We start from the raw sequence: 25,198 nt of genomic DNA, 5'->3' as shown, positions 1-25,198 counted from the left end.
TCCTTTTGGTTTTTTTGTAGAGAAGTATCATTCTGCATTGATGGTCATTTTGTTTGAAATTGTGGTTTTGAGTTTTTTGGCAGACGGTGAATTGGTGTGACGCCTGCTTTTTTTTCTGTCAGCTGTGTAATGTGCCATCCACATTTCATCTCCAGTGTCAATAGAGCTCAGAAAATTCTCACCTTCCAATTTGAGGTGCTCGAGAAACTCACGTGCGCTTGTGACCAAATTTTTCTAGTACTGCTCTGTCAGCTGTTTTGGAAACTATCTTGCACAAAGTTACCGGTATCCCAGCTTTTCTGTGAGTGTGCGATTTGAGAGTGTTCTAAAGATTTGTGTATACATCGCAGAAATTTCATTTCCTGTCAATTAGCAGTCTTCAGGAACAGTTTCTTTGATTTTTTTCAGCAAAAAAGGTCTTCCATTCCTCTGTTTGGCATCAACATTTGCCTCCTACCCACTAGACTCCATACACCACTTAAACACTCTTATTCTGTCGGCAACAACTTTACCATAAACCATCTGATTTCTGAAAAAAGTTTGGTACGTATTATTCCTTCTGTGATTAGGAAGCAGATTACAGTGTGGCTTGAACTGAGTGGGATTTCTTACTGACATCTTTCATGCAACTGGACATGAAAACGTGAGTTTATGTGCTAAAGTGTTCCTGCAATGCTCACTCTGGTAAGGGGTCCCCCCATCTACTGTCAATGCTGCCAACCCCCTTTATGGTCCCAGTACACTGTCTCGCTGAATATACCTCATATATATATATATATATATATATATATATATATATATATATATATATATATATATATATATATATATATATATATACACATACTGTTGACTTCAGAGCAACTGTGGCTACAGCCGCTGATACATTAGCCCTGTGATTGTTGTGTGGAATACCACTGCAAGCAAGTAAAATCAATGTACTCCAGCATCCCCTGGTGTGTTTATTATAAGATTTGCAAGTCTGAAATGTTTTCAAATTGTGCGTTCCTTACCGTGCCAAGCTGCTCCGTCTTCCATTTGTCACTGTGAACTGTGAATCTCGATAGTGGAAGTGCCTTGGAGTTTGAAGTTGTAAACGTGTCAGTTAAACACGGACATACAGCATTGTAATTTATGGACAATTTATTCAGTTATACAGTCTCGAAATACGTTCGCTGTAATAACTGCTCACTGGTCGTGTACTGACATGTACGCAATTAAAGGCTCAGTTCTTAGTTTGCTCACCAGCCTTTGTCCTTACAGTAACATCGTTCTTGACATTTTCTATACTACTCCTGCGTGGTACACTTTACAATGTTTACAAAGGCTTTCACCATTATTACTGACATAGTATGTGCTCTCATGAATTCACAGTCCAATGCCCTGATGTAACCTCATGTCAGGCCATTTAAGTCTCCATGTTTGGTGCCAATGACTCACTTCATGGTTTTCAGTCAATTGCAAGAGCAAGCTATATTAATTAGCAAAGAAAAAGAGAGAAATTATAAAGGTAACCATCCCAGATTTTTAGTACCAATCACTTCATGTGGCAAATTAAGAAACACAAGGCACTGCTTTGTAATATTGTAATGTGTGACTTAACACTCATCACAGCTTCCCTGGCTTCTAAGGGTGCAGCCATCTGTAATTTATTCAACAGAAGTTTAAAATCTGAATGAGTTTGGTAACATATTTGAAATAATGGTGACCTAAATTCAATTATAATGATAATATGAATGTTGATTGCAAAAGGTTTTCTGCCATTGTTACTGATATTTTTTTTTCATTACAAAATTTGAATATTTTCTGTAAAAAAACAAAATATAGGAGATCTAAGAACATTAACGTGTTCAGAAGATTTTGGGTGTCAGTATTACTGAAACAGGATTTTGAAGTATTACAAGGTATGAAAAGGGTGGTATCTTGGAGTTTCAGAAATTTGACCTGAAATAATAACTTTTTCAGAATTGAGAACTGTCAGTCTACAAAGCTAAGTTGTTGGTTCTGAGGTTTCAATTTTGACGTGTATTTTTACATGATAATGAAATTATATCTGAAAATCGTGGTATCTCCAGAACTAACTAACTACAATTGAAAACAGTTGCTGCATAATGTTCATGGTGGTAGACAGTACATCTGTAATAATAAGCATGTGAAATAATTTGTTAAATGTAAAAGTTGATAAATTTATGTGCATTTATGATGCAGTCACGTTTCTGTATTTGTAATAACAGGTGATGAGTTGTATCTGTAGCAAATTAAGTGGTCAGATTAATTATGCTTTGTTTCAGGTTCGTCTTAAATTGCAATTTGATCATTCCAAGTGAAGACAAAAGTATTTGAAGATGAAGTCACCATTGCTTTGAAATCAATAGGAAATAAAAAAAGAAACATTAGACTCTACTGAGCAGAGACAAAAATCATAAGAGAATAGTGTTTATTCTCCATAACAAAATAGCTCATGTTATAAGGATACAGATTGCAAATTAGATACAGCAGTCAGACACAAGTATGATAAAAGAACTTCATTCACATGTAACAGTTAGTGGTGTCATATATTTAAAAGTGCTTCCTAAAATGACTCTTATAGACGCTCGTGCTGGGGCCTCAATTTTTGCTCGGTAAATGTTTGGTACTGTGGTGCATATTCCTGATTGTTGCACTTTCAAAATTGCTATTGTAGTTCCTTGAAATTTACCTTTGTTATGCATGCATTGTGTATATGTTGTACGGTTTGCTAATAATTGGTTTTTGTAAAGACCATTTCAAGTTTTAAGGTACCATACACTGTTTGCTTTTTTTGTTGCTGATGTGAACCTGGAAATAGCTCACACTGAGTGTTGAAACTGTTGTGGAATCTTATTAGAACTGTACCCATAGAAGTAGATGTTATGCTAAATCTTCTTGATTGATTAAAACTATGTGCCGAACTGGGATTTGCACCCGTGACGTTTCCCCTTCCCGAGCAGGTGTTCTACTGACTGAGCTATCTGGGCACGATGCGTGACCCGGCCCTAAAGTTTAACTTCTGACAGTACCCCTTCTCCCACCTTTCAAACTTTGCAGATGTTTCCTTGTATATTATACTGGACTAGCACTCCTGAACAAAGGGTATTGTGGAGATGCTGCTTAATTGTGGCCTAGGAGATTGTTACCAGAATGCATTTTCACTTTTTAGAGGAGAGGAGGGTGTGTCGATTTGAAACTTCCCGGAAGAGAAAGTGCGTGCCGGATAGGTCGGGAACTCGTGACCTTTGCCACGAAGACAGGTCTACATCTACATCTATACTCTGCAAGCCACCCAACGGTGTGTGGCGGAGGGCACTTTATGTGCCACTGTCATTACCTCCCTTTCCTGTTCCAGTAGCGTATGGTTTGCGGGAAGAATGACTGCCGGAAAGCCTCCATGTGCACTCGAATCTCTCTAATTTTACATTCGAGAGTTATAACTAGGGGGAAGCAATATATTTGATACCTCATCCAGAAACGCACCCTCTCGAAACCTGGACAGCAAGCTACACTGGATGCAGAGCACCTCTCGAGTTTGCTAAACATCTCCATAATGCTATCACGCTTACCAAATAACCCTGTGATGAAACGCACTGCTCTTGTTTGGATCTTCTCTATCTCCTCTGTCAACCCGACCTGGTACGGATCCCACACTGATGAGCAATACTCGAGTATAGGTCGAACGAGTGTTTTGCAAGCCACCTCCTTTGACGATGGACTACATTTTGTAAGGACTTTCCCAATGAATCTCAATCTGGTACCCGCCTTACCAACAATAAATTTTATATGATCATTCCACTTCAAATCATTCTGCACGCATACTCCCAGATATTTTACAGAAGTAACTGCTACCAGTGGGTCATGAGTCGTGCTCGGACAGCTGAGTCTGTAGAGCGTTGCCCACAAAAGGGGAAATGTCCGAAGTTTGTGACCTGGTCTGGCACACAATTCCTGCCTGCTGGAAAGTTTGAAACCAGTGTGTACTCTGCTGCTGGAGATCTGAGGTTGGTCACAGGTAATGGGAATATAAATGCTGGTGTCCTATTGCTTGCACCAAGGTGTTAGTCCCCTTATTTTGTGTGTGCAACGTTTCCGCTGCCGCCCCGGCTACTCGGCTGTGTTGTGGCATGCGCTGTGGGCCCCGTCTGTGTTTGATGTGTGTGATCGTGGGTGTGTGACCGGCAGCTCTGGCGCCGCCCTCCACTTCTGTCTGTCTCGAGCTCAGACTCGCCCCTGCGCAGGCCTGCCGGCGCAGCTGGACTGGGGGCGGCTGGTGCCCTCTGGGGGAGCCGGCGGGGTGCGGCTCTTTTCGCTGCCGCTGGACGTCGTGCTCAAGAACAACGTGGCACTCTCCTACTTCATCGACTACATGACCAGCATCGGGGCACAGGCCTATCTCTTCTTCTACCTGAATGTCGAAGGTGAGTTGCGATTCACTGTGTTTACTGTCTTTGTAACGAAATGAAAGTACACAGATGTTTGAGACTTTTGCGAGTCTCAAACATCTGTGATATACAGGGTGATTATAATTAAAGTTAAATTTTCAAACCACTGTAGAAATAGCATTGGTCAGATTGACATCAAATCGCAGCAGGATATTATCTGAGAAGGGGGAAACGTATGGCAGAAGAAAAATAAATAGTTACAAACTGTAGCAGTAAATGGTGCTGTAAGCATCATAATTTAATACTGGTAAACTACAAATGAGAAATGAATTGTACAACAATGCCTGAGGTGTATGTTTGACAGTAAACAAACTGTACTACTCAATGTTCATGAGTGTACAGGAATGATATTGTTAGTTATGTAAGCTGACCCACCACAGCAAGGTCATATCACACTGAATGGGAAAAATCAGTTTTTAATTGTACTGAGGCCGAAAACCACATGAAAACATCACCCACATTAGTTTTTAGTTGTCCTGAAGCCAAAAACTGCATAAAACGCATCAATCCAAATCAAATCAGATTATTGATTTCCATGTGACTACTGCAAAAGATGTTCAATATCCTGTCCACCGTTTTCTGCAACAAGTTGAAATCGAGAAACAGTACGTTCCACAGCTGATCGAAGTGTTTCCGGTGTCACGTTCAAAATGTGTTGCGCAATGCATGTCTTCAATGCAGCTAAGTTTGCAGTCGGAACACTGAACACAACGTCTTTCAGATAGCCCCACAGCCAGAAGTAACACGGATTAAGATCAGGTGATCACGACAGCCACGCTGTAGGGAAATGGTGGCTGATAATTGTAGCATTTCTGAAATGGCACTTCGAGAACCTGCTTAACTGGATTTGCAGTGTGCGGAGGTGTGCCATCTTGCATAAAAATGATCCCATCCACACTGTTGGAGAGCTGGACTGACATGGTTGTGCAAAACACTCCGATAGGGCTTACCAGTGATGGTACAGATAACAGGACCGGACGCGCCTGTCTGTTCTAAAAAATATGGCCCTAATATACATGATGCCATAAACACGCACCACACAGGGACCTTTTCAGGGCGAAGTGGTACTTGATTTGCGTGTGGATTTTCTGTTGCCCGTATTAGAGAATTCTGTGTATTGACATATCCTGTTAGATGGAAGTGGGCTTCGTCCGTCCACAAACTCTTCCATGGCCATCATTGTCCACTTACATGCGAGCAACAAATTCTGCAGCATAGGCCTCTCTTGCTGGCAGTTCAACAGGCACCAGCTCGTGCAAATGGGTAATTTTGAATGGATTGCAAAGAAGGGGATGTTTCATAGGATTTTACTCACCGTACTCACGGATATGTCCAGTGTTTGGGCAATTCTCCATGTACTACACGTTTGCACACCACAACTCGTCTCCTCCTGCACTGCTGTGGCCACTGCTTCCACTGACGTCGAATCAATTCGTTTCCTCCCACTACCAGGCTGCACACCAAAAGAATGTGTCTCTTCAAATTTCTGAATCATTTTATCCAGACCCACGACAGTCATCAGACTGACACCTTTTTTCGAACCCTTCAGTGTCCGGAACTTCTGCAGAGTGACGTGTGCACAGTCATCGTTCTTGTAATACTGGTTTACAAACAGAGAGCGATCCTGAATTGAGACAGTCGTGGCGAACGTCGCAGACACGAAAGGTGCAGAAGCCATGTACCCAGCGTATTTATACCAGCTGCAATGGGTTGTGGGCATGACAGGTGTTTTCATTTATGTATGAGGGATGATTGGAAACTTTTAAGAATGGATCTCGTACTGCTTACTGGTTTAGTGGGCAGGTATACAGAGGGTGAGGAGTGAGTTGTTGCCTTGTCCTTGAATATCCTATGACAGGAAAGTGAGTTACTTTTATTCAGTTTGTCGTGGCAACTGGTTGAGTGCAGGTCTTTTAGGGCTTGTTGCTGGATTCTGTGTGCATGAAAATGGACTTAAAAACAGAGCAATGAGTTTGTGAGCAAGTTTTTTTTTTAAAACTGGGAAATCAGCTTCTGAGACTTACGAACTATTAAACTTAGTGTGCTCTGATTGTAGACTTACATTTAGGGAGATGACTGATGATGAACTTAAGTTCCTATGCAGTTTAGTCAATTTTAACTGAACATCTGTACATAAGTTAAGTTTCTGTAAAATTGATTACAAAAGTGTTGTCGCACCTGACTATACCGATTTGAAGTGTGCCAAGAACTGATTGATCGGACTAAAACTGATCCAGATTTGTTAAATAGGGTAATTACAGGTGATGAATCATGGGTATATAGATATGAGCCTGAAACCAAAGTGCAGTCTTTGCAGTGGAAGTCTCCAGTTCACCACGACCGAAAAAAGCACAGTAAAGTCAGTGGAAGGTGAAGACAATGTTGGTGATTTTTTTGTTTTCAATTCTACAGGTATTGTACATCATGAATTTACCCGTGGAGGACAGACAATTAACCAGGAATACTACAAATGTGTCCTCAAGCATTTACGCAAAAAGGTGCGGAAGAAAAGGCTTGCACTGTGGAAATACAGGAATTGGGTGGTACACGATGATAATGCTCCGGCTCATCGTGCCTTCTCCATCGTTGAATTTTTGACCAAATTCTAAATCTTTTGCTTCTGCAACTGCCATATTCCGCTGATTTGGCCCCTGCGGATTTCTACCTGTTTCCTAAACTGAAATTTTCACTGAAAGCAAGTGATTTGACTCAATTGAAGACTTCCGGGCAAATATGGAGATCATCCTTAATACACTTCAGGAAAAAAATTTCCAGGAACGTTTCCAAAAGAGAAAACTCTGTTGGAGTCGGTGTGTTCAGTCAGAAGGGGACTATTTTGAAGGAGATGCATCACAGTAGCATGTAAGTACTACCATTGTACAATTACAAGCGCGTTCTTAATACTTCCCGATCACACATAGTACTCTGACACATACAGTGTCATCTATTGATGAATTTTCACACTACTCTTTTACTTCTACCATACGTTTTCCCCCTTCTCTGATAATATTCCATTGCAATTTGACGTCATCCTGACCAGTGGTGTTATTTCTACACTGTTTTGAAAGTTTAACTTTAATTATAATCACTATGTATATATGTGGACTGAAGTGACAAATAAAAATTTGTACCAAGGCTGGGATCCGAACCCGAGTCTTCTGCTAGGCAGATGCGCAATCACTGCACTGTTGTGGCACGTTGGCTTTGCTACTGTGTGGGAGACCTGGGTTCGAGTCCCAGCTTGGTACAAATTTTCATTCATCACTTGAGTGTGCATGCATACATCACAGATGTTTGAGACTTGAAAAGGTCTGTGGAACTGTGTAGTTTCATTTAATTAAAATCCCTTATGCTTTGCTTTCAGGCAGGATGCCAATTTTGTTTGACGCTGGAGTCCTATTCCGAAACAGTTGGAGTGTCTCTGCAATGCTGCTAGATTTTAGTGAGAATTCCAAGTGGGCTGGGCCACGAATGGGAATTTCGATTAAGGAGGGAGACGTGCTGGGGTACTCTGTTTGGCTGTGCAAAGCCAGTGTGCCAGGGTGGTGGTGTGGTCAGTGCATCTGCCTAGTGAGCAGGAGAACCGGGTTTCAATCCCGTTGTTGGTACAAACTTTCATTCATTACTTCAGTCTACATATGTACAGTGTTTGTTTAGTGGGTGACGAAAAACCTTGATGTGTACCCTCTAAACTGTTGGGGTGTGGGGGGCAATGAGGCACTTCCGTGCTACTCGTACCAGTGAGTATTGGTGCTGTGTACTTACAACAGCACTGATGTGTGCACTGATTGCACTAGCTGATAAAAACAGTTGTGACATTGATCAATAGCAATTGAAATAAAAACAATCTATGGTGCTTCATCCACCACTGTAAAAGGACACCCGACTGAGGGGGGGGGGGGGGGGGGGGGGGGGATCTAAGTGCAAAGTGCAAGTAGGATCCACACACTGTGGGGTCCATACAAACTTTATAATGTCTAGGTCTGTAGATGGTTCATCTGTCCTCTGAATTGAGAATTTTAATTATTTTTCCATGTTATCGGTATTGATACTGGCAAGATATCGAAATGTGTGACATAAATGGCTGTATTTCTTGATTGCTTTGACTTAGAAGCTTAAATTGTTACACTGCAAAGGGACCATAGACCTAAGTTTTGATATCAATTTGAATGTAATGTGTGTGTTCAGACTGACTGACTGACTGACAGGACTGATTGATTTTGTAAGGGTTCCGTTTTTGCTGAATGAGGACCAAGTCTGACTGCAGTGTTTAGTGATCTCAACTGTGGTTGGTAATGGGGGTACGGAAGAGATGTTGAGTGGGGAGTGGGAAGTAAAGTAGGAACAGAGAAGGTGAAAGGACTAGGCAGGTGAGTGGGGGGACAGTAGGTTCAGGTGGGAGCCTGGAGTGGTAGTAGGGAAGGAGATACAGCAGATTGGAGACAGGGAATTGCGAAGTTTGAGGCTAGGGGGGTTACGAAAGTGGAGGACAGCAATAAACAAATACTTTATACAGTGTAATCATTACATTAGTAAACAGAACAGTACAGCGTGTCACAGTGGATAAACACTTTTAATTCATAAATGGGTTGGCAACAAGCCATTTATTTAATGCTTTTCCTAACAAGCACGGTCTAGAAGGTATTGTGCCATTTGTGGAATCTTATTAAATAGTTTACAGCCCACTAGCTCATAGCTATTAATTGGTTTTGGTAGTATAAACTTATTTTTTCTTGTGTTGTGACTGTGAATATTATTTCTACATTTTACTTCATGCAAATTATTTTTGGTAATAGATTAACACTTGGTGTATATACAAATTTATAACTGTTACTACTTTACATTCAGAAAACAAGGGCTCACAATGTGTTTTATGTCGAGAGCATGTATAGTGACTTTGATTGCTTTCTTCTGCAGAAGTAAAATGTTTTTAACATGGCTCGAGTTTCCCCTGACATTAAGTCTGTAAGACATAATACTCTGAAAAAGTGGGAAAAGATGTTTTAACATAGACATCTTAATAAGTAAACTGCTATGCACAAGTAAATGCTAATGCATTTTGTGTGCTGCGCCCTGGACAGTTATCAAAGTGTACTCTCAAGAGCTTCATATAACTGGTATCATTAAAAGGGCTTTTGTCCTTTATACTAATACCATGTTTGGTGTTCTGTTCCCATTCAGGAGAAATCCATTTGACCGAAACCAATATGATGCTTGGGCCAGTGTATTGCCAAGAAAATCTTTTAGCTTATTTGGGTGATTATTATAATTTAGAAAGGTAGTGTCACCTGCAAATAGCTCTCTATCGAAGCTTATAAAGGAGGTCAGGTCGTTGCTCGTCACCAGAAACAGTTAGCAAAGCAGTTGTCGGAAATAGTTGCCGTTTTTGTGGAAAGGTAGCTCTCAGTGGTCGCACCAGTGCACACTGCCACACTGTGGTTGGGGATAAGTTGATGAATTGTGTGACTACATTCACAGGTGGCCCTACTTTGAGGGGACAGAAGATCCCTGAGACAGGACTGTAGTATGTAGTAGTGGCTGGATATTGTGATACAAGGGTTGCAGCTATGTTTATTACAGCTGTTATGAGCTGCAGTGTGCTGCTCTACCGTATCTTCCTTCGTCGTCGGCATTGTCGTTGTTGCCGTGAGGCACCGTTGTACCAGGTGGAAAGGTGTGTCGATCTTAGAGCATGAGATACGGTAACCTTAAGTCATTGACAATACACGACGGTCACGGTAGCACCTGATTCCAGAATAGCTGCAGTAGTTAGGATCTACGAACTACCCCTTTTTGACCAGGTCCCCAAAACTTAACTCGTAACGAGAGCCCTTCAAAGCAGTCATAAAGATCATCTATAAAGGCTTCGTACAACAATAGGAAATCTTACAGTTTGTGGAATAATAACAGATACAACCAAACTGTCTTGTTTCTTCTGTTTTATTTAACGTAACTTTGTTCACAGTTTTATTTCGCATTCACCACTTGTTCACACTCTTATGTGGAGTATATGCGAGTGCCTGAACCCTAACTCCCAAGTTCCATCGAAACCATTTGATGAACAGTTTTGGTTGCTCGGCACCAACAATCAATGATAATAATACAGTATTTTGTTAGTTTAGCCACCGCCCTCCAGGAATGTTTGTTAGGCGTAAGACAATTACGCACTTTTCTCTCCGATCTGCTATTATTAAGAGTTCGAGTAAAAGTTAATGTTTTTCTCCTTTTCATAAATTGGAGCCTTCTCTCCATGATATAATAATAATAATAATAATAATAATAATAATAATAATAATAATAATAATAATAATAATAATAGAAATGGTCTCATTACCGCATCCGTCGTGAGATGCATATAGATTTATCCCGGAATTGACAACCCTGTAGGTGTACTCAATTTAATGACCACACTTCGCTATCCGCGATTTCGTGTAACTAAATGTCCTTTTGTTACTCTGACCGTATACCGTAGTTGTTTAAAACTGTCCCCTATATTTTTTCACAAGGCAAAATTAGCACTTCTTTACTTGTTTGTTTCTAAGAGTAAACAAAAAAACAATGACACCGCATTATCGGCTACCTTACTCATTAATTTACTACATATTATTTCCTATAACACTAAACAGGTATCGCTGTTATATTTTAATTGTATTCAAAAGTGTGTTATTATTATTATGAGCGACCAAATCGTAACGAATCGCGCGGCGTGCGTTTTTTATGATAAATTTACCCTCACCCATACTTTATTCGTGCAATATTATATATAAATATACAGACAGGGCCGAAAGATTGATCTCTCTACTGTAACCAATAGAGGCAAATACGCTATTAGAGTTCTGTTACACCTATCTTGACTCGTATCGTTACACTGCTCTGCCCCCCTCCCCCCATATACTCCCCCCTCCCCCTTGACACTCCGACAGGTGGCCAGCTACAGGCTTTTTCCCCACCCCTACCCTGCTACCCCTCCTACTCCCTGCCCTGCCCTCACCTCACTCATTTTCTGTATCCCCAAACATAGTGCAATCAGAATTGCTTTTCACTGCTGTCGCTCTACAGAGACCAGGAATGACAGCTACTCCCGTGTGTGTGTGTGTGTGTGTGTGTGTGTGTGTGTGTGTGTGTGTGTGTGTCTTCCTCTTGTAGTTCTTCTCTCTTTCTTGTCCTTTACAATAAAGTAGTGATTGATGTGTATTTGGTAACCTGCAGTGTGTCTGTAACCTCACAGGTTGGAGAGTCTCGGCCGAGCAGCAGATATCTGACCTAGAGCTGCACAAGATGGGAGCTGGCGTGACGGTGGCGGGAGCGGCGGCACCCTCCGTCGTGGTCGGAGGCGGCAGGAAGGTGGGCGACGCTCCACCCCCGACACACCAGCCCCCGCAGCCTGACAGCATGCGTGAAGCGGCCTACAGCATATTCGAGCAGTACCTCTCTGAAAAGGTAAGGCACCCGCCAGAGGGCCGAGAGCAAAGCCGAGTAAGTCAGTCGTGCGGTGAGGTGCAGAGGTTGCGCGTAGGTCACTTTGTGAGCAACGTGTCGCAGTCTTTACAAATTGGAGATATTTTATCACGAGGCAAGTAAGTCATTCTACTACCTGTTGAACCTCTGTACGATGGCTGTGTAATGGCTAACAAATGCCAAGACAGCTTGTGGCGGTTTCGTGTAGTAGTGTATCTATCAGACTGTGTGTGTCAATTGTTTGCTCTAGTTTTAGTTACATTCGTCGTGTATGTATAACTACTTGTCAGTGATTTGCATCAGTTATGTAGACTGGATAATTCTGCAAACTTGTATTTAGTCAGTCCAAATACCTTTCGAGATTACTCTTTATCGATTATTTCTTAGACATCTAAGTAAAAAAAAAAGACTTTTGTTATAGTGTGCAAGCCTCCAACCATTGACAGGGTGTCTATGACCAGGGACAACCGGGAGATCTGGGAAAAACCCGGGAATTTTTTAGAATTCCGGGACTCTATTATTGTTATAGTTTTCATTTAATTTTTTGCGATTTTTGACTGGTAAGAATGAATACTCCAACAAAGGATATTACTGTATCCCACTTCTGTGGAACAATACTGCAGCAACAAAACATGAACGAGAGGGGGAAAAAACGAAAATAAATCTTAAGTCGCAAAATAAATGCGCCGTATACAACTGCAAAACATAGCGTCTGGCAACAGCAAAGTGTGTCAAAGGCTTTAGGAAGACTATGCAATGCTTCCTAACAACAAATTGCTTCTGATGAGCATGACATGACAGACAGTACCGGTACTCAAGAAAATTTACATCCGAATCTGGACATACAAATTTGCACTTTAAGCCAGATTATGCATTTTAGTATGGTTCACGAAATTCCGATGCTTTTGAAGTATCCTCTGATGTCTTGTTTCTTTTGTTACATAATGCAAGATCCTTTAATGTTTCACAAGTACGAACATACTTGCTTCCTGCGTCGTCATAGTGCATGAGCAGTGGCACCTGTTATCTGGCGCTCTCTGGCAACTGCTGAAACGAATCAGTTTCTAACAGGTCACAGGAAAATATTGTGAATGGTTGTTTGAAAAGCGTTACTTTCAAAGTAAATTTACTTGTACACAAGATGAACAATGTGCGAGAATGTACAATGAATTTCTTAAATCACAGAGTGTATGACTCTCAATTAAAAATCAACTCTTTAAGGACGACCATCTAAAAGAATTTCAAGCCCATAAGATCAGAAATTTACGTTCTTATTAAAAATTTTACTGGCACATTTGTGTGATATATCTGAAAGTGTAACACGTGCAAAAAGATCAACATTTTATGTGGAAACTTAGCATCTCTTGCAGCTTATTAATCGAGACCACAATTATATGTGAAAGCTTTTTTTTTCTTGTAGCAACACTATGTATATTAATTTAAACCATTAACTTTTCCTATTTGTGTTTTCCGACTACTTAAGAGTGATCTTGCTATTGGCCGACTACATCGCGTGTCCTATGCTGTCTTCGGCTGGCGAGATAACGTGACATGATCTATGACTGGCTTAGAAAAGCGAGTCGCAATCTCGATTTCAGCGCTTTGGAAAGTAACATGCGGTGTATGGTGTAATTCTAATTTATACCTTCATAACACGAAAATATGCTGCGTACATGTTGCTGCGTATCAAAGATCTTTCCAAAACTTGTTTTTTTTTTCCCCTTAGTTTCATTTTCTAAAGTGCTGGGAAATTCTACGTCAGCATATAAAACCATAAACATTCAAAGAACTGATAAGTTTTACAGTGCCGAGGAAAAGCATACTATCACTTAACATGGGAAAATTGTATGTTCACTCGGGAGAAAGTGTATTTTCAAATGGGAAAAATCCGGGAATTTTTTCTTCTTGTCCCTGTATACACCCTGATTTGGACAATAGCTTTTATCTTTCCTTGAAGTTTTAACACTGCAGGTCCTAGATTTAATGTGTCAGAGACACAAAACTAATCAAATACCATTAATGAGGAATATTCCATTAGTACTGCTAGTGAGGTTTTATGTGATGTAACCTCAACGTTACTGGCTGCTAGGCTGTCTGTAGACCCTACACCCAGTGTCAAAGTTAGTAAAGATTTCAACTAGTATTGTAAACTCTCTGATTAATATGTAACTTCAAAATGTTTTTGTAAACATTTTATCGAAACAAGGAGAGTATTTGAAAGTAATATTTTTCACTAATTGTGAGAACACGGCAGGTGCCATGACCTGATTCCCCAGAAATTTCGCTCAGTGGAAGGTGAGCCAAAGTTAGCCAACACGTGTCTTGATTTATGCATAGATATTCAAACATTGGTGAGAAAATGACCATAATAGTTTTCAGTGTAATTTAGATGCTTTTCAGTGGGCAATACATTCAGCTCAACTGGTAGCATAGTGGTTAGCATTGTGGCTTCACATTTTTGTGCCCTGTGCTTGAAACCCGATTATTACACTATTGTTCCAATGTGTATTGAAATAACATTGTCCTTATTCATCTACTACTAATAATGTGTCTGGTGAATGAATTTAAAAAATGAATGAGTTAAAAAACGTTTTTGCGGTTGCTTTCCGTGAAATTCCTGTAATGTATCGTGATTCATAATCAACTGCAAGTTGCAGTTTTTGGAAGAGTGATCCATTATGTGTGGTTCATCATGAAGTTGTTCCAACACATGAAATCTTCAGCAGTGCTAAAGACATTTCATTCCCGAGTGTGATTTAGGCGAAGAAATGTTGCTGTGGGAAATCTGCCTTTGCGTCAAGCTCTTGGTGTTTCGAATGTTTCTGCAGTTGGTATCATCCGAGGGAAAGCACAAAATCTTCCTGAAGAGTATAAAGTAACAATTAAGAATTGATTTAAGAATGAGTATGAGAATTTAAAAAGTTTATAACCTCTGAAAATACCCCCCTCACCCCCCCCCCCACCCTCTCTCTCTCTCTCTCTCTCTCTCTCTCTCTCTCTCTCTCTCTCTCTCTCTCTCTCTCTCTCTCTCAATTTTTTGACCACTAAAAGTCATGTATATTAAATCGAAAATTTTGACAGTCATTTTCTCAGAAGTGGTAGAGTGTCTGTGGATAAACTGAAACGTGGTCATTTATTTGGACTCCTCTTCCACTAAGCGAAGTTTCTTGGACATTGCGTTATGCCACCTGTTGCCATTTAAAGATTCAGAGTCAAGTAACTTAACTTCCCAAGTAGCATAATAGTAGACAAAAACTTTCAGTTCACACAGTTACTGTTTTCAAAGATGTGACATACTCCGTTACAGTTCACGTCTCTCAGTGTCATTTAAGATAGCATTTCAGGCATAAGACTTCTGTAAAACAATTCACGACTTCCATTGCATACGATCTTGCAAATAATTCCTAGTACAGTTCTGTAGTTTCTCAGAAACAACTCTGGCACATGACTTTATTGCCTATTGGCGCTGTGCTGTTACATGTTAATACTGATGTACATAATTGCTCTATCAGTGTCAAAAGTACAAACACAAACTGACTTTAATAAAATGTATACAACTTTTTCTCATTAAGTAGGAAGAACGTCAGTTTGTATTTGAACAATAGTTGGTTGGTTGTTTGGGGGAAGAGACCAAACAGCGAGGTTATCGGTCTCATTGGGTTAGGTAAGGATGGGGAAGGAAGTTGGCCGTGCCCTTTCAAAGGAACCATCTCGGCATTTGCCTGGAGCGATTTAGGGAAATCACGGAAAGCCTAAATCAGGATGGCTGGACACGGGATTGAACCATCGTCCTTCCGAATGTGAGTCCAGTGTGCTAACCACTGCGCCGCCTCGCTCGGTGAACAATAGTCACTGGATACGGCGGCAGTATTGGCATCATCTTCTCCAAATGCATGGCTGTCAGTTGTGTGACGGTGATGACTAGCTTCTCAACTCGCAGCAACTTCATTGCCTGTTCTGTTGCCCTTAGGTCTGCCTCCTTGTGACAGTTGTTTCCATTTGTTTATTTCCAAAAACCAAATCATCTCCTCATTACTGCTGTATCTCAGTTATAATCTATAAAAACACAGTTCGCTGTGCAACATTGCAAAGCATAACAAGCTACTAACTTCCATCACTGACATTTCTGATGAACTGACAGAGCACTTTCCTCTTCTTTGTGCACACACACGCACACACACACACACACACACACACACACACACACACACACACACACACACACACGTTCGAATGTGTGGTTAATACCACATTTACTAGTCGATTCAGCTGTTTTGTTACAATAGCTTTGATTCTTGGGATTATATGACTATTCGGTTAGTTGGGCTTAATTTATATAATAAAGAAGATAACTGAAAACACAAGAAGAATTGGTGTTTCTGTCTTTAATTAAGCTAGTCAAATTTGGTCATTAATCAGTCTTTGAATCAATGTGTGACAGGTGTGATTTAAAAATGTAAATGCAGATGTGCAAAAATGCATTTAAATAAGTTATAACACGTTCTGCTTTTCCTTTGATCGTAAAAACGAAAATAATAGAGAAATTATTTTACAGACATATGGCATTTTTCTGTTATGTGATAGTAGTAGTTTAATTACGGTGTGGATTATATCTCCTTGCACTGACAAAGTTGGTAGTGTTTGTGTATCCGATTTTGTCTAACCTTGAAAATGTAGTCATAATGTGAAGAAACTGGTGGGGTGTCAATCTCATTGTTAACGGGAAAGAAGGTATTCTAAGGGCTTGTTTCATTATAATTTGAAATCAGTGACTGCGAGGGCTGTCAAGGTGTTTTGTTTATATAGTTGTAATGGCAATGCCTGGAACCTTCCAGAGAGAGCCGAAGTGACAAACGCGGAAGGTGAGTTTGTCAGCTCGTAGCAGCTCCATCCTGTCACGAGACTGAGTGGCGTCACACGACGCGAGTGGACGTTACCGTCATGCTTAATACTCGTGCTCCCACGTCCCTCCAAGCATCGAGCAGAACACTGCGAGATCTGACAGTCTGTGATTCCAACTCCTGATGATGCGGTGATGACAGCTATTGAAAGCTCGAGTGTTTTATTTGAGATGATGCGACTTGTAAACTGAGATGATTTTATTGCATTTTCAATGAAATTTTATCACATTAATCTGTATATTGACCAAGTTGTAAAGGAAACAAAAGAAAAATTCGGAGTAGGTATTAAAATCCATGGAGAGGAAACAAGAACTTTTAGGTTCGGCCGATGACATTGTAATTCTGTCAGAGACAGCAAAGGACTTGGAAGAGCAGTTGAACGGAATGGACAGTGTCTTGAAAGGAGGATGTAAGATGAACATCAACAAAAGCAAAACGAGGATAATGGAATGTAGTCGAGTTAACTCGGGTGATGCTGAGGGAATTAGATTAGGAAATGAGACACTTGAAGTAGTAAATGAGTTTTTCTAATTGGGGAGCAAAATAACTGATGATGGTCGAAGTAGAGAGGATATAAAATGTAGACTGGCAATGGCAAGAAAAGCTTTTCTGAAGAAGAGAAATTTGTTAACATCGAGTATAGATTTAAGTGTCAGGAAGTCGTTTCTGGAAGTATTTGTATGGAGTGTAGCCATGTATGGAAGTGAAACATGGACGATAAATAGTTTGGACAAAAAGAGAATAGAAGCTTTCGAAATGTGGTGCTACAGAAGAATGCTGAAGATTAGATGGGTAGATCACATAACTAATGAGGAAGTATTGAATAGGATTGGGGAGAAGAGAAGTTTGTGGCACAACGTGATTAGCAGAAGGGGTCGGTTGGTAGGACATGTTCTGAAGCATCCGGGGATCACAAATTTAGCATTGGAGGTCAGCGTGGAGGGTAAAAATCGTAGAGGGAGACCAAGAGATGAATACACTAAGCAGATTCAAAAGGATGTAGGCTGCAGTAGGTACTGGGGGATGAAGGAGCTTGCACAGGATAGAGGAGCATGGAGAGCTGCATCAAACCAGCCTCAGGACTGAAGACAACAACAACAAGTGACTGGCCTCAACCATGCTGTATGGGGCTGCTGAGCTGATGTTTTTAACATCTTTTTCTGGTATCATAACTTTGTAAATGTGAGTGCAATAAATGTGTCTGAAGTTTTACTTCAAATTATGAAACTTGGCTTATCTAATCTTAAAAATCTTTACAGTGAAATATTAAATTTAGTGGTTATGTAAAATATTTTATGGAATCATGTTTTTATTCTGGAGGAAAAAAGAGACTTGTAGACCCTGATTTTACATATAATTTTCCTTTTTGTGATGTCTTTTGAAACATTCAGTCATACACAGAGTTGTAACAAAATTTGGTTACCACTGGTATGTTTGTTTTCAGCATGTTTCTTGCTTCTGGCTGTTACTGAAATCAGAACATCCTTTACAGACGTGATGGGTGCAGTATCATTTAGACGGTACAATATTTAAAATCCTTCACTACGTTATTTTCTTTTATTTAGTACTTACCAGAGCACTCAGCCACACACAAATCTGGATCAGTATCAGACTTGTCAGCTTCCGCTTCTGAACCGGAATTGCCAATTTATTCTTCCAGGGTATTCAAAATATTTCTGTTGCCAAAATTCTCAATATCAAAACTGTGTAGAGTATGAAGGTCAGTCAACAAAGATACAGGTAGCAGACAAAAGCAGTATGGGACACAGAGCATAGAGCAAAACCAAATAGTGTAAAGTCCAGGATGGAATAACAATAATATTTTGAAACTAATATATTACTACTCATCACATAGAGGAGTTTTTGGCAAAAGCTTAAATGTTTAATAGTGTTTTCACTGTGCCTCTCTGCAACTCAACGGCTGCTCCACACGAGCAAGAAACGTAGCTTGCTTTTGTGGAGTACACACAGTTCAGAGAGCGAGGTGGCACAGTGGTTAGCACACTGGACTCGCATTCGGGAGGACGACGGTTCAATCCCGTCTCCGGCCATCCTGATTTAGGTTTTCCGTGATTTCCCTAAATCGCTTCAGGCAAATTCCGGGATGGTTCCTTTGAAAGGGCACGGCCGATTTCCTTCCCAATCCTCCCCTAACCCGAGCTTGCGCTCCGTCTCTAATGACCTCGTTGTCGACGGGACGTTAAACACTAACCACCACCACCACCACCACCACCACCACCACCACCACACAGTTCAGAGTTCCAAAACTGTGTGGTAGGGCCGTGCAGAGACCCATCGTTCCACAGTGTACGCCGCTACCGACAGAAGGCACAATATCAGCAGTGAATTTTTAAACACAGCACGACCAAGATTTGGGCATCATCTGTGTGACTTAACTGCTGCTGCCTGAGTCCTGCTGTGGCTGTGTTTACAGTGTGTTAAAGCACTGTGGAATGGAAGAGGGTGCATACCTGACAAGGTCAGCATGTGGATCTGCCTCATCATTTTTTATGTATCCACATTGCAGCAGTCCAATATCAAAAGTCGCAGTGATAAAATTGTTCAGAACATAGTCACGGGCTGTTCCATTCTGCTGTGTTTTAATCACTCCAGTGAAACTCTACTTTACATGTATATAATGAATAAGAGAACAACTGTATTACTGGTCCATGTGTTAAACACACATTCTTTCGTGCAAGTTTTATACGTTTTGCCAAATAATACTTTATTTATCAGTCTTGTGAGTCTACTGGTCATAATTCTAGGGGCCAGTGGAAAATTTGATTGTGTAATCTGATCTGTGTTTGATCACACCAAATGGTGGCACCAAATAGTTCCATATGTAATGGTAGAAATGGCTATCAACTGTATAAATTACTTCAGCAATATTATGAAAAGCATAGATTGTTGCTCGCCGTGTAGTGTAGATGTTGAGTCTCGGACAGGCACGACAAAAAGGCTACTAAGCAGGCAAGCTTTTGGCCAGAAGGCCTTCTTCTGAAATACCACACACACACACACACACACACACACACACACACACACACACACACAAAACCACTCTCAAGCTTTTTCTTGTGCCTGTCTCCCATTTGACCTCTTTGCTGTATGATGAGTAGCAATCTATCCTTTTCATAATATTGTCATTATTCCATTCTGGATTTTCCTTTGTTTGATATGAATTGTTTTGTTTTACTGCATTTATGATCTAGTCTCTGTGTTTAACCAAACCTGCAAGAATACAAAATACACAGTCTGATGAAAACTATCCAAAGACCTATCTCTGGCCACCAATAGGGGTTGTATAGCATGCACAGCACACAGTGGCCAACATGGTGTGACAAGTTTTCATCCAATTTCATCCAAAGTACTGGGTGGGTTCCTTCATTCGTTTGTTCAGAAGGGGAAATTGACAAGTATTTGCCACCATTTGGCCAGTCGGCAATGACAGAATTGAGGCGCACACACTCTGAAATCTTTCTCAGATGATTTTGCAGAAACCATTCAGTAGAAACAAATATTTTTTTCGAGAGTGAAATTGAACTGTTTACAAAATTGGAGCATCTTTGTGGATGGATAGTAGCGGATTACTCATTACTCTCGTGTATTCGTTCACTGAAGCTTTGGAGCTGTACAATCCTCATAGCAGCATAGTTGGGTGTCCACCTTCTTTATGTGCTTGCTGGTAACCACACTGGTTAGCAATACTACATTGCAGAGTTGCATAAGGCGAGTACAGAGCTTTTTGGCATTTCTGCTGATGCTCCTCTCTGCTGAGCATCACAATGGAATTGTTGTGTGAACTTATTTTATGTAATACATGTTTCTAAATAGCACACGTTTCTATCCAATCCCAAAGAAAGCAGGTGTTGACAGGTGTGAAAATTACCGAACTATCACTTTAATAAGCCATGGCTGCAAAATACTAACACGAATTCTCTACAGCCGAATGGAAAAACTGACAGAAGCTGACCTCAGGAAAGATCAGTTTGGATTCCGTAGAAATGTTGGAACACATGAGGCAATATTGATCCTACGACTTATCGTAGAGAATAGATTAAGGAAAGGCAAGCCTACGCTTCTAGCTTTTGTACATTTAGAGAAAGCTTTTGACAATGTTTATTGGAATACTCTCTCTCATATTCTGAAGGTGGCAGGGGTAAAATACAGAGAGTGAAAGGCTAGTTACAATTTTTACAGGAACCAGATGACAGTTATAAGAGTCAAGCGGCATTGAAGGGAAGCAGTGGTTGGGAAGGGAGTGAGATAGGGTTGCAGCCTATCCTCAAAGTTATTCAATCTTTATACTGAGCAAGCAGTAAAAGAAACAAAAGAAAAATTTGGAATAGGTATTAAAATCCATGGAGAAGAAATAAAAACTTCGAGGTTCACCGATGACATTGTAATTCTGTCACAGACAGCTAAGGACTTGGAAGAGCAGTTGAACGGAGTGGACAGTGTCTTGAAAGGAGGATATTAGACGAACATCAACAAAAGCAAAGCGAGGTTAATGGAATGTAGTCGAATTAAGTCAGATGATGCTGAGGGAATTGGATTAGGAAATGAGACGCTTAAAGTGGTAAATGGTTTTTGCTTTTTGGGGAGCAAAATAACTGATGAAGGTCGAAGTAGAGAAGATATAAAATGTAGACTGGCAATGGCAAGGAAAGCATTTCTGAAGAAGAAAAATTTGTTAACGAGTATAGGTTTAAGTGCCAGGAAGTCATTTCTGAAAGTATTTGTATGGAGTGTAGCCATGTATGGAAGTGAAGCATGGACGATTAATAGTTTGGACAAGAAGAGAATAAGAAGCTTTCGAGATGGGATGCTACACAAGAATGCTGAAGATTAGGTGGGTAGATCACATAACTAATGAGGAGGTATTCAGAATTGGGGAGAAGAGGAGTTTGTGGCACAGCTTGACTAGAAGAAGGGACCAGTTGGTAGGACATGTTGTGAGGCATCAAGGGATCACAAATTTAGTATTGGAGGGCAGCGTGGGGGGTAAAAATCGTAGAGGGAGACCAAGAGATGAATACACTAAACAGATTCAGATGGATGTAGGTTGTAGTAGTTACTTGGAGATGAAGCTTACACAGGATAGAGTAGCATGGAGAGCTGCATCAAACCAGTCTCAGGACTGAAAACATGTTTCTAAATGTAAGATCCTATCTAGAGTAACCATAAAGTACTTTGGTTGTTGCTGATTAGTGAATTCAATGTTATCTGTATGAATCGTTGTCGTGTGTCACGCCATTTTGTTGTTCTGATGGAAACAGCTGACCTTGGTCTTGGTGGGGTTTGGTATTACCCACTATTTAGTGAAATACCCACACGTTTTATTTAGGTCAGTGGTGAGAGTGTTTTTAGCATCTTCAAAATGTTTGTTTTGGATAGTCAGTTATATCATCAGCATAGCTGAACTTCCTTGACATCGTTCCAGGTAGATTAGAGTCATAGAGGTTAAAAAACATCAGCGCTAGTGCTGCTCCTTGAGGCAGTCCATTATTGTTTCCTGTGTTTGCTTATGTTACTACCCTTGATCATCTGCAAGCAAGCTGTTAAGTCTTACTATGAAACTACATCTTTGTGTAGGTTTCAAAAAATTCTTCAGTATTTGTTTTGTTTGTAAATCTACTCTTCGTAGTACCTGCAGGGTGTAAATTTTTTTTGCTGTTGTAAAGAACCTTGCCAAGTTCTCCGGAAAACTATTTCCAGTTTGACCTTCGGAAGTTTCATCTAGATTTGTATGCCTATTTCATATATGACTAGGCGATGTTGACCACATGAGAAATCTGACAGAACCATTCTGGATATGCTTTCTGGTTGGCTGTTTTGATTATGAGTTGAGAAGCAGAGATCTGGATTGGAGTCTCTGCCCTGTGCTGCTGATCTGAAAGTTTTCTTGTCCTTTGCATCAAATATTAGACTTGCAATGTTTTCCTCCACCCAGCCAGCAAGTGCAAGATCATTCTTGTCATTGGTGTTGCACTTACACATTGTATGATTGTTGAAATTTTCCACATCGGGAGTAGGGAGGGAAAATGGAGATCGTATCTTGGATAGTACCCCAGCAGGTCATTGGTTGTGTGGTGTTTTGTAAACATTAGCTATTGAAATCTGTTCAACTTTTGTAGTGGCATTGTGAATCCTATTGTCAAGGTCAGAGGGAAGTAGTAGGGCAGTTTCAATTTTGCTGTGATTATAAGTGACACAGGTGTTCGCATGATGGTATGTGGCTCATAGTATTCATATCCTTGTATTCTTCCTCTTGCCTGAAAATCAGCCACACAGTCTATGTAAGCCTCTTGTGTAGTAAGTACATCAATGTTCCTCTCATGCGGAATTTGAGACAGAGTTTTGCATTTTGGTGTTCTCAGTCCTTCAATATTTAGTTAGCAAATTTGGAGACTAGATCTGATATTTCTTGTCATGCAGCTCTTTGTAGAGCCATTACCTGATATGATTCTAAGTATTTGAAGCCAGGAGATCCTCTCGACACAATGAGTCTGGTACCAACTAATGTTCTGGCTCGGCACGACCCAGGGTGCACCGCATGGAGCGCTTCCATGATGTGAGCGAGCTAGTTTTGTTTGTAATCATCATGCAGACATTTAAAATGTGTGGACAAAGTAACACAGATGAAGGTCTAAACAATAGAAGTAATTATAAACAAAACTGAATTCAAACAAAATGGGGAATAGAAATAGTAATTTAAATGACATATTCGAAAGTATAAAATGAGAAAAATGGAAGAAATTAAATAGAAGTTAATACATAAAAATAATTGAAATGACATTCACAAAAGTAACCTACACCATTATATCAGTTGTCTTAAAAAAAATTGATCTTACCCCTAGGGACCTTCCCTTATTAGTGCTGTCCTCCAAGATTGGGTTGTTTATCTGCACTTCAGTGCCTGATGAATGATTTCGTTTCTCTGTGATCAAATAAAAATGTAGCTGAGTCCATGTTTTTAAATTTAACTTTCACAGTTTATTCTGCTTAGTTGAATAATCACAGAGTAAAAATTACATTTCTGAATAAAATTAACACGGAATGTTACAGCTTTGCAGGTATGGCAGATTCATGTACACAACTATTAACTAACTAATTAACGAGCTAAAAATGGTGAGTGTTGCTATAAATACAACAGCAATTGATTTTGCTCATTGCATTGTTTTAACATGATCAAAATTGGAATTACATCATTTTTGTGATATTTCAAGAAATTGTTTAAAAAATTTGCTATGACAAATAGAATAAAAAGTTTCTCTCGTCCAGAAAGTAGGTGGAAATACATTTTTAGATTGAAAATTATTAAAACATACTTTGCAAGCAATGATGGCAGAATAATTTTAATTTATACTATAGATACTCAATGAATCTCATTACCAACATTCTCTCTGAGTCTTTGACAGAAGACTAAAAAATTGCTACTGCCAAATATTATGTCAAAATTTCATAAATATTTTTAATTTAATATCAAGCTGTTACAGTATGTATGTGGTGTCTGTTTTTTTGGTCATGTTTGAAGGAACAGACACCAAATACACAGGGCAAATCACTCCAGCCTTTCATTACAAATAATGCAGAAATGGAAAGCGCTATTGATGTGTGGTTTTCACATAATGGATTGGTAGTCAGGTGCTTGTATTGCTAGCCAGTCAACAGATTGTAATAATGTTTAGAAATTGTATATTTTTTGTGCAAACATACACTTTTCTATATGGAACAATGGCTACTGACATTGGGTAAATCTGAATGTCAGTGGTCCTTGTCACAGGATTCTAGTGGGAGTCATTTACGAGGTATCGTATTTTGAAAACTTTCGACACAGACACTTGTTTGCGACATTCGACATCTGCAGTTGCTATAATCCATTCGTCATAAGAATAAACCTAATGTAAACATTGCACAAAGTGTTGTTCTCCATTTGGTGGAACCTCATTGGATTTCAGTTTCACATGGGACTGCAGCCAAGCTGTCTCGAGTACTGTCAAGTACGATAATAAGGGTACGTTTTGTGCTGTGCGTTACATGCACATTGACGTAGTGATAATAACAGAACAACAGCTTTACTGGAGTGTTTAACTTGGGCAGCACTGGCTGGTCAGCTGATACAGCCAGCCTGCAGTTACGTGGCCAGCTGCAGTTCACACATAAAAAGAGACGAGCAGAGGAGCAATACAGCTTCAAATGCTGTTTAATTTTTAAGCAACATGAAACAATACATTGCAAATCTCCCATAATACACTCCTTAGACGACTAGGCAAAAACAACGTGTTACTGTTTTTAGCTAACGTACTATTGTAACTAAAAACAAGAAAGATGAAAATTCCTGACTTGAAAACACGGTAATTTTTCTGCATATGCTGAGTGTAA

General features: G+C 40.1%; 1 protein-coding gene across 7 annotated transcripts in view; it reads left to right on the top strand.

The window, feature by feature from the left end:
- The window catches only part of LOC126295142 (sorting nexin-13-like), a 324,588-nt gene that overhangs the window by 145,590 nt on the left and 153,800 nt on the right, over nt 1-25,198 (top strand). For all 7 annotated transcript variants that reach the window (XM_049987428.1, XM_049987425.1, XM_049987427.1 and 4 more), the window contains 2 exons: nt 4,251-4,430; nt 11,683-11,894. In XM_049987428.1, the coding sequence (XP_049843385.1) occupies nt 4,251-4,430; nt 11,683-11,894 (392 nt within the window). The remainder of the gene's footprint in view (nt 1-4,250; nt 4,431-11,682; nt 11,895-25,198) is intronic.

The sequence above is a fragment of the Schistocerca gregaria genome, chromosome 11 (assembly GCF_023897955.1).
Source record: "Schistocerca gregaria isolate iqSchGreg1 chromosome 11, iqSchGreg1.2, whole genome shotgun sequence".
Lineage (NCBI taxonomy): Eukaryota > Metazoa > Arthropoda > Insecta > Orthoptera > Acrididae > Schistocerca > Schistocerca gregaria.
The sequence above is the reverse complement of the archived record's forward strand: the minus strand, read 5'-3'. Positions and strand labels throughout refer to the sequence as shown.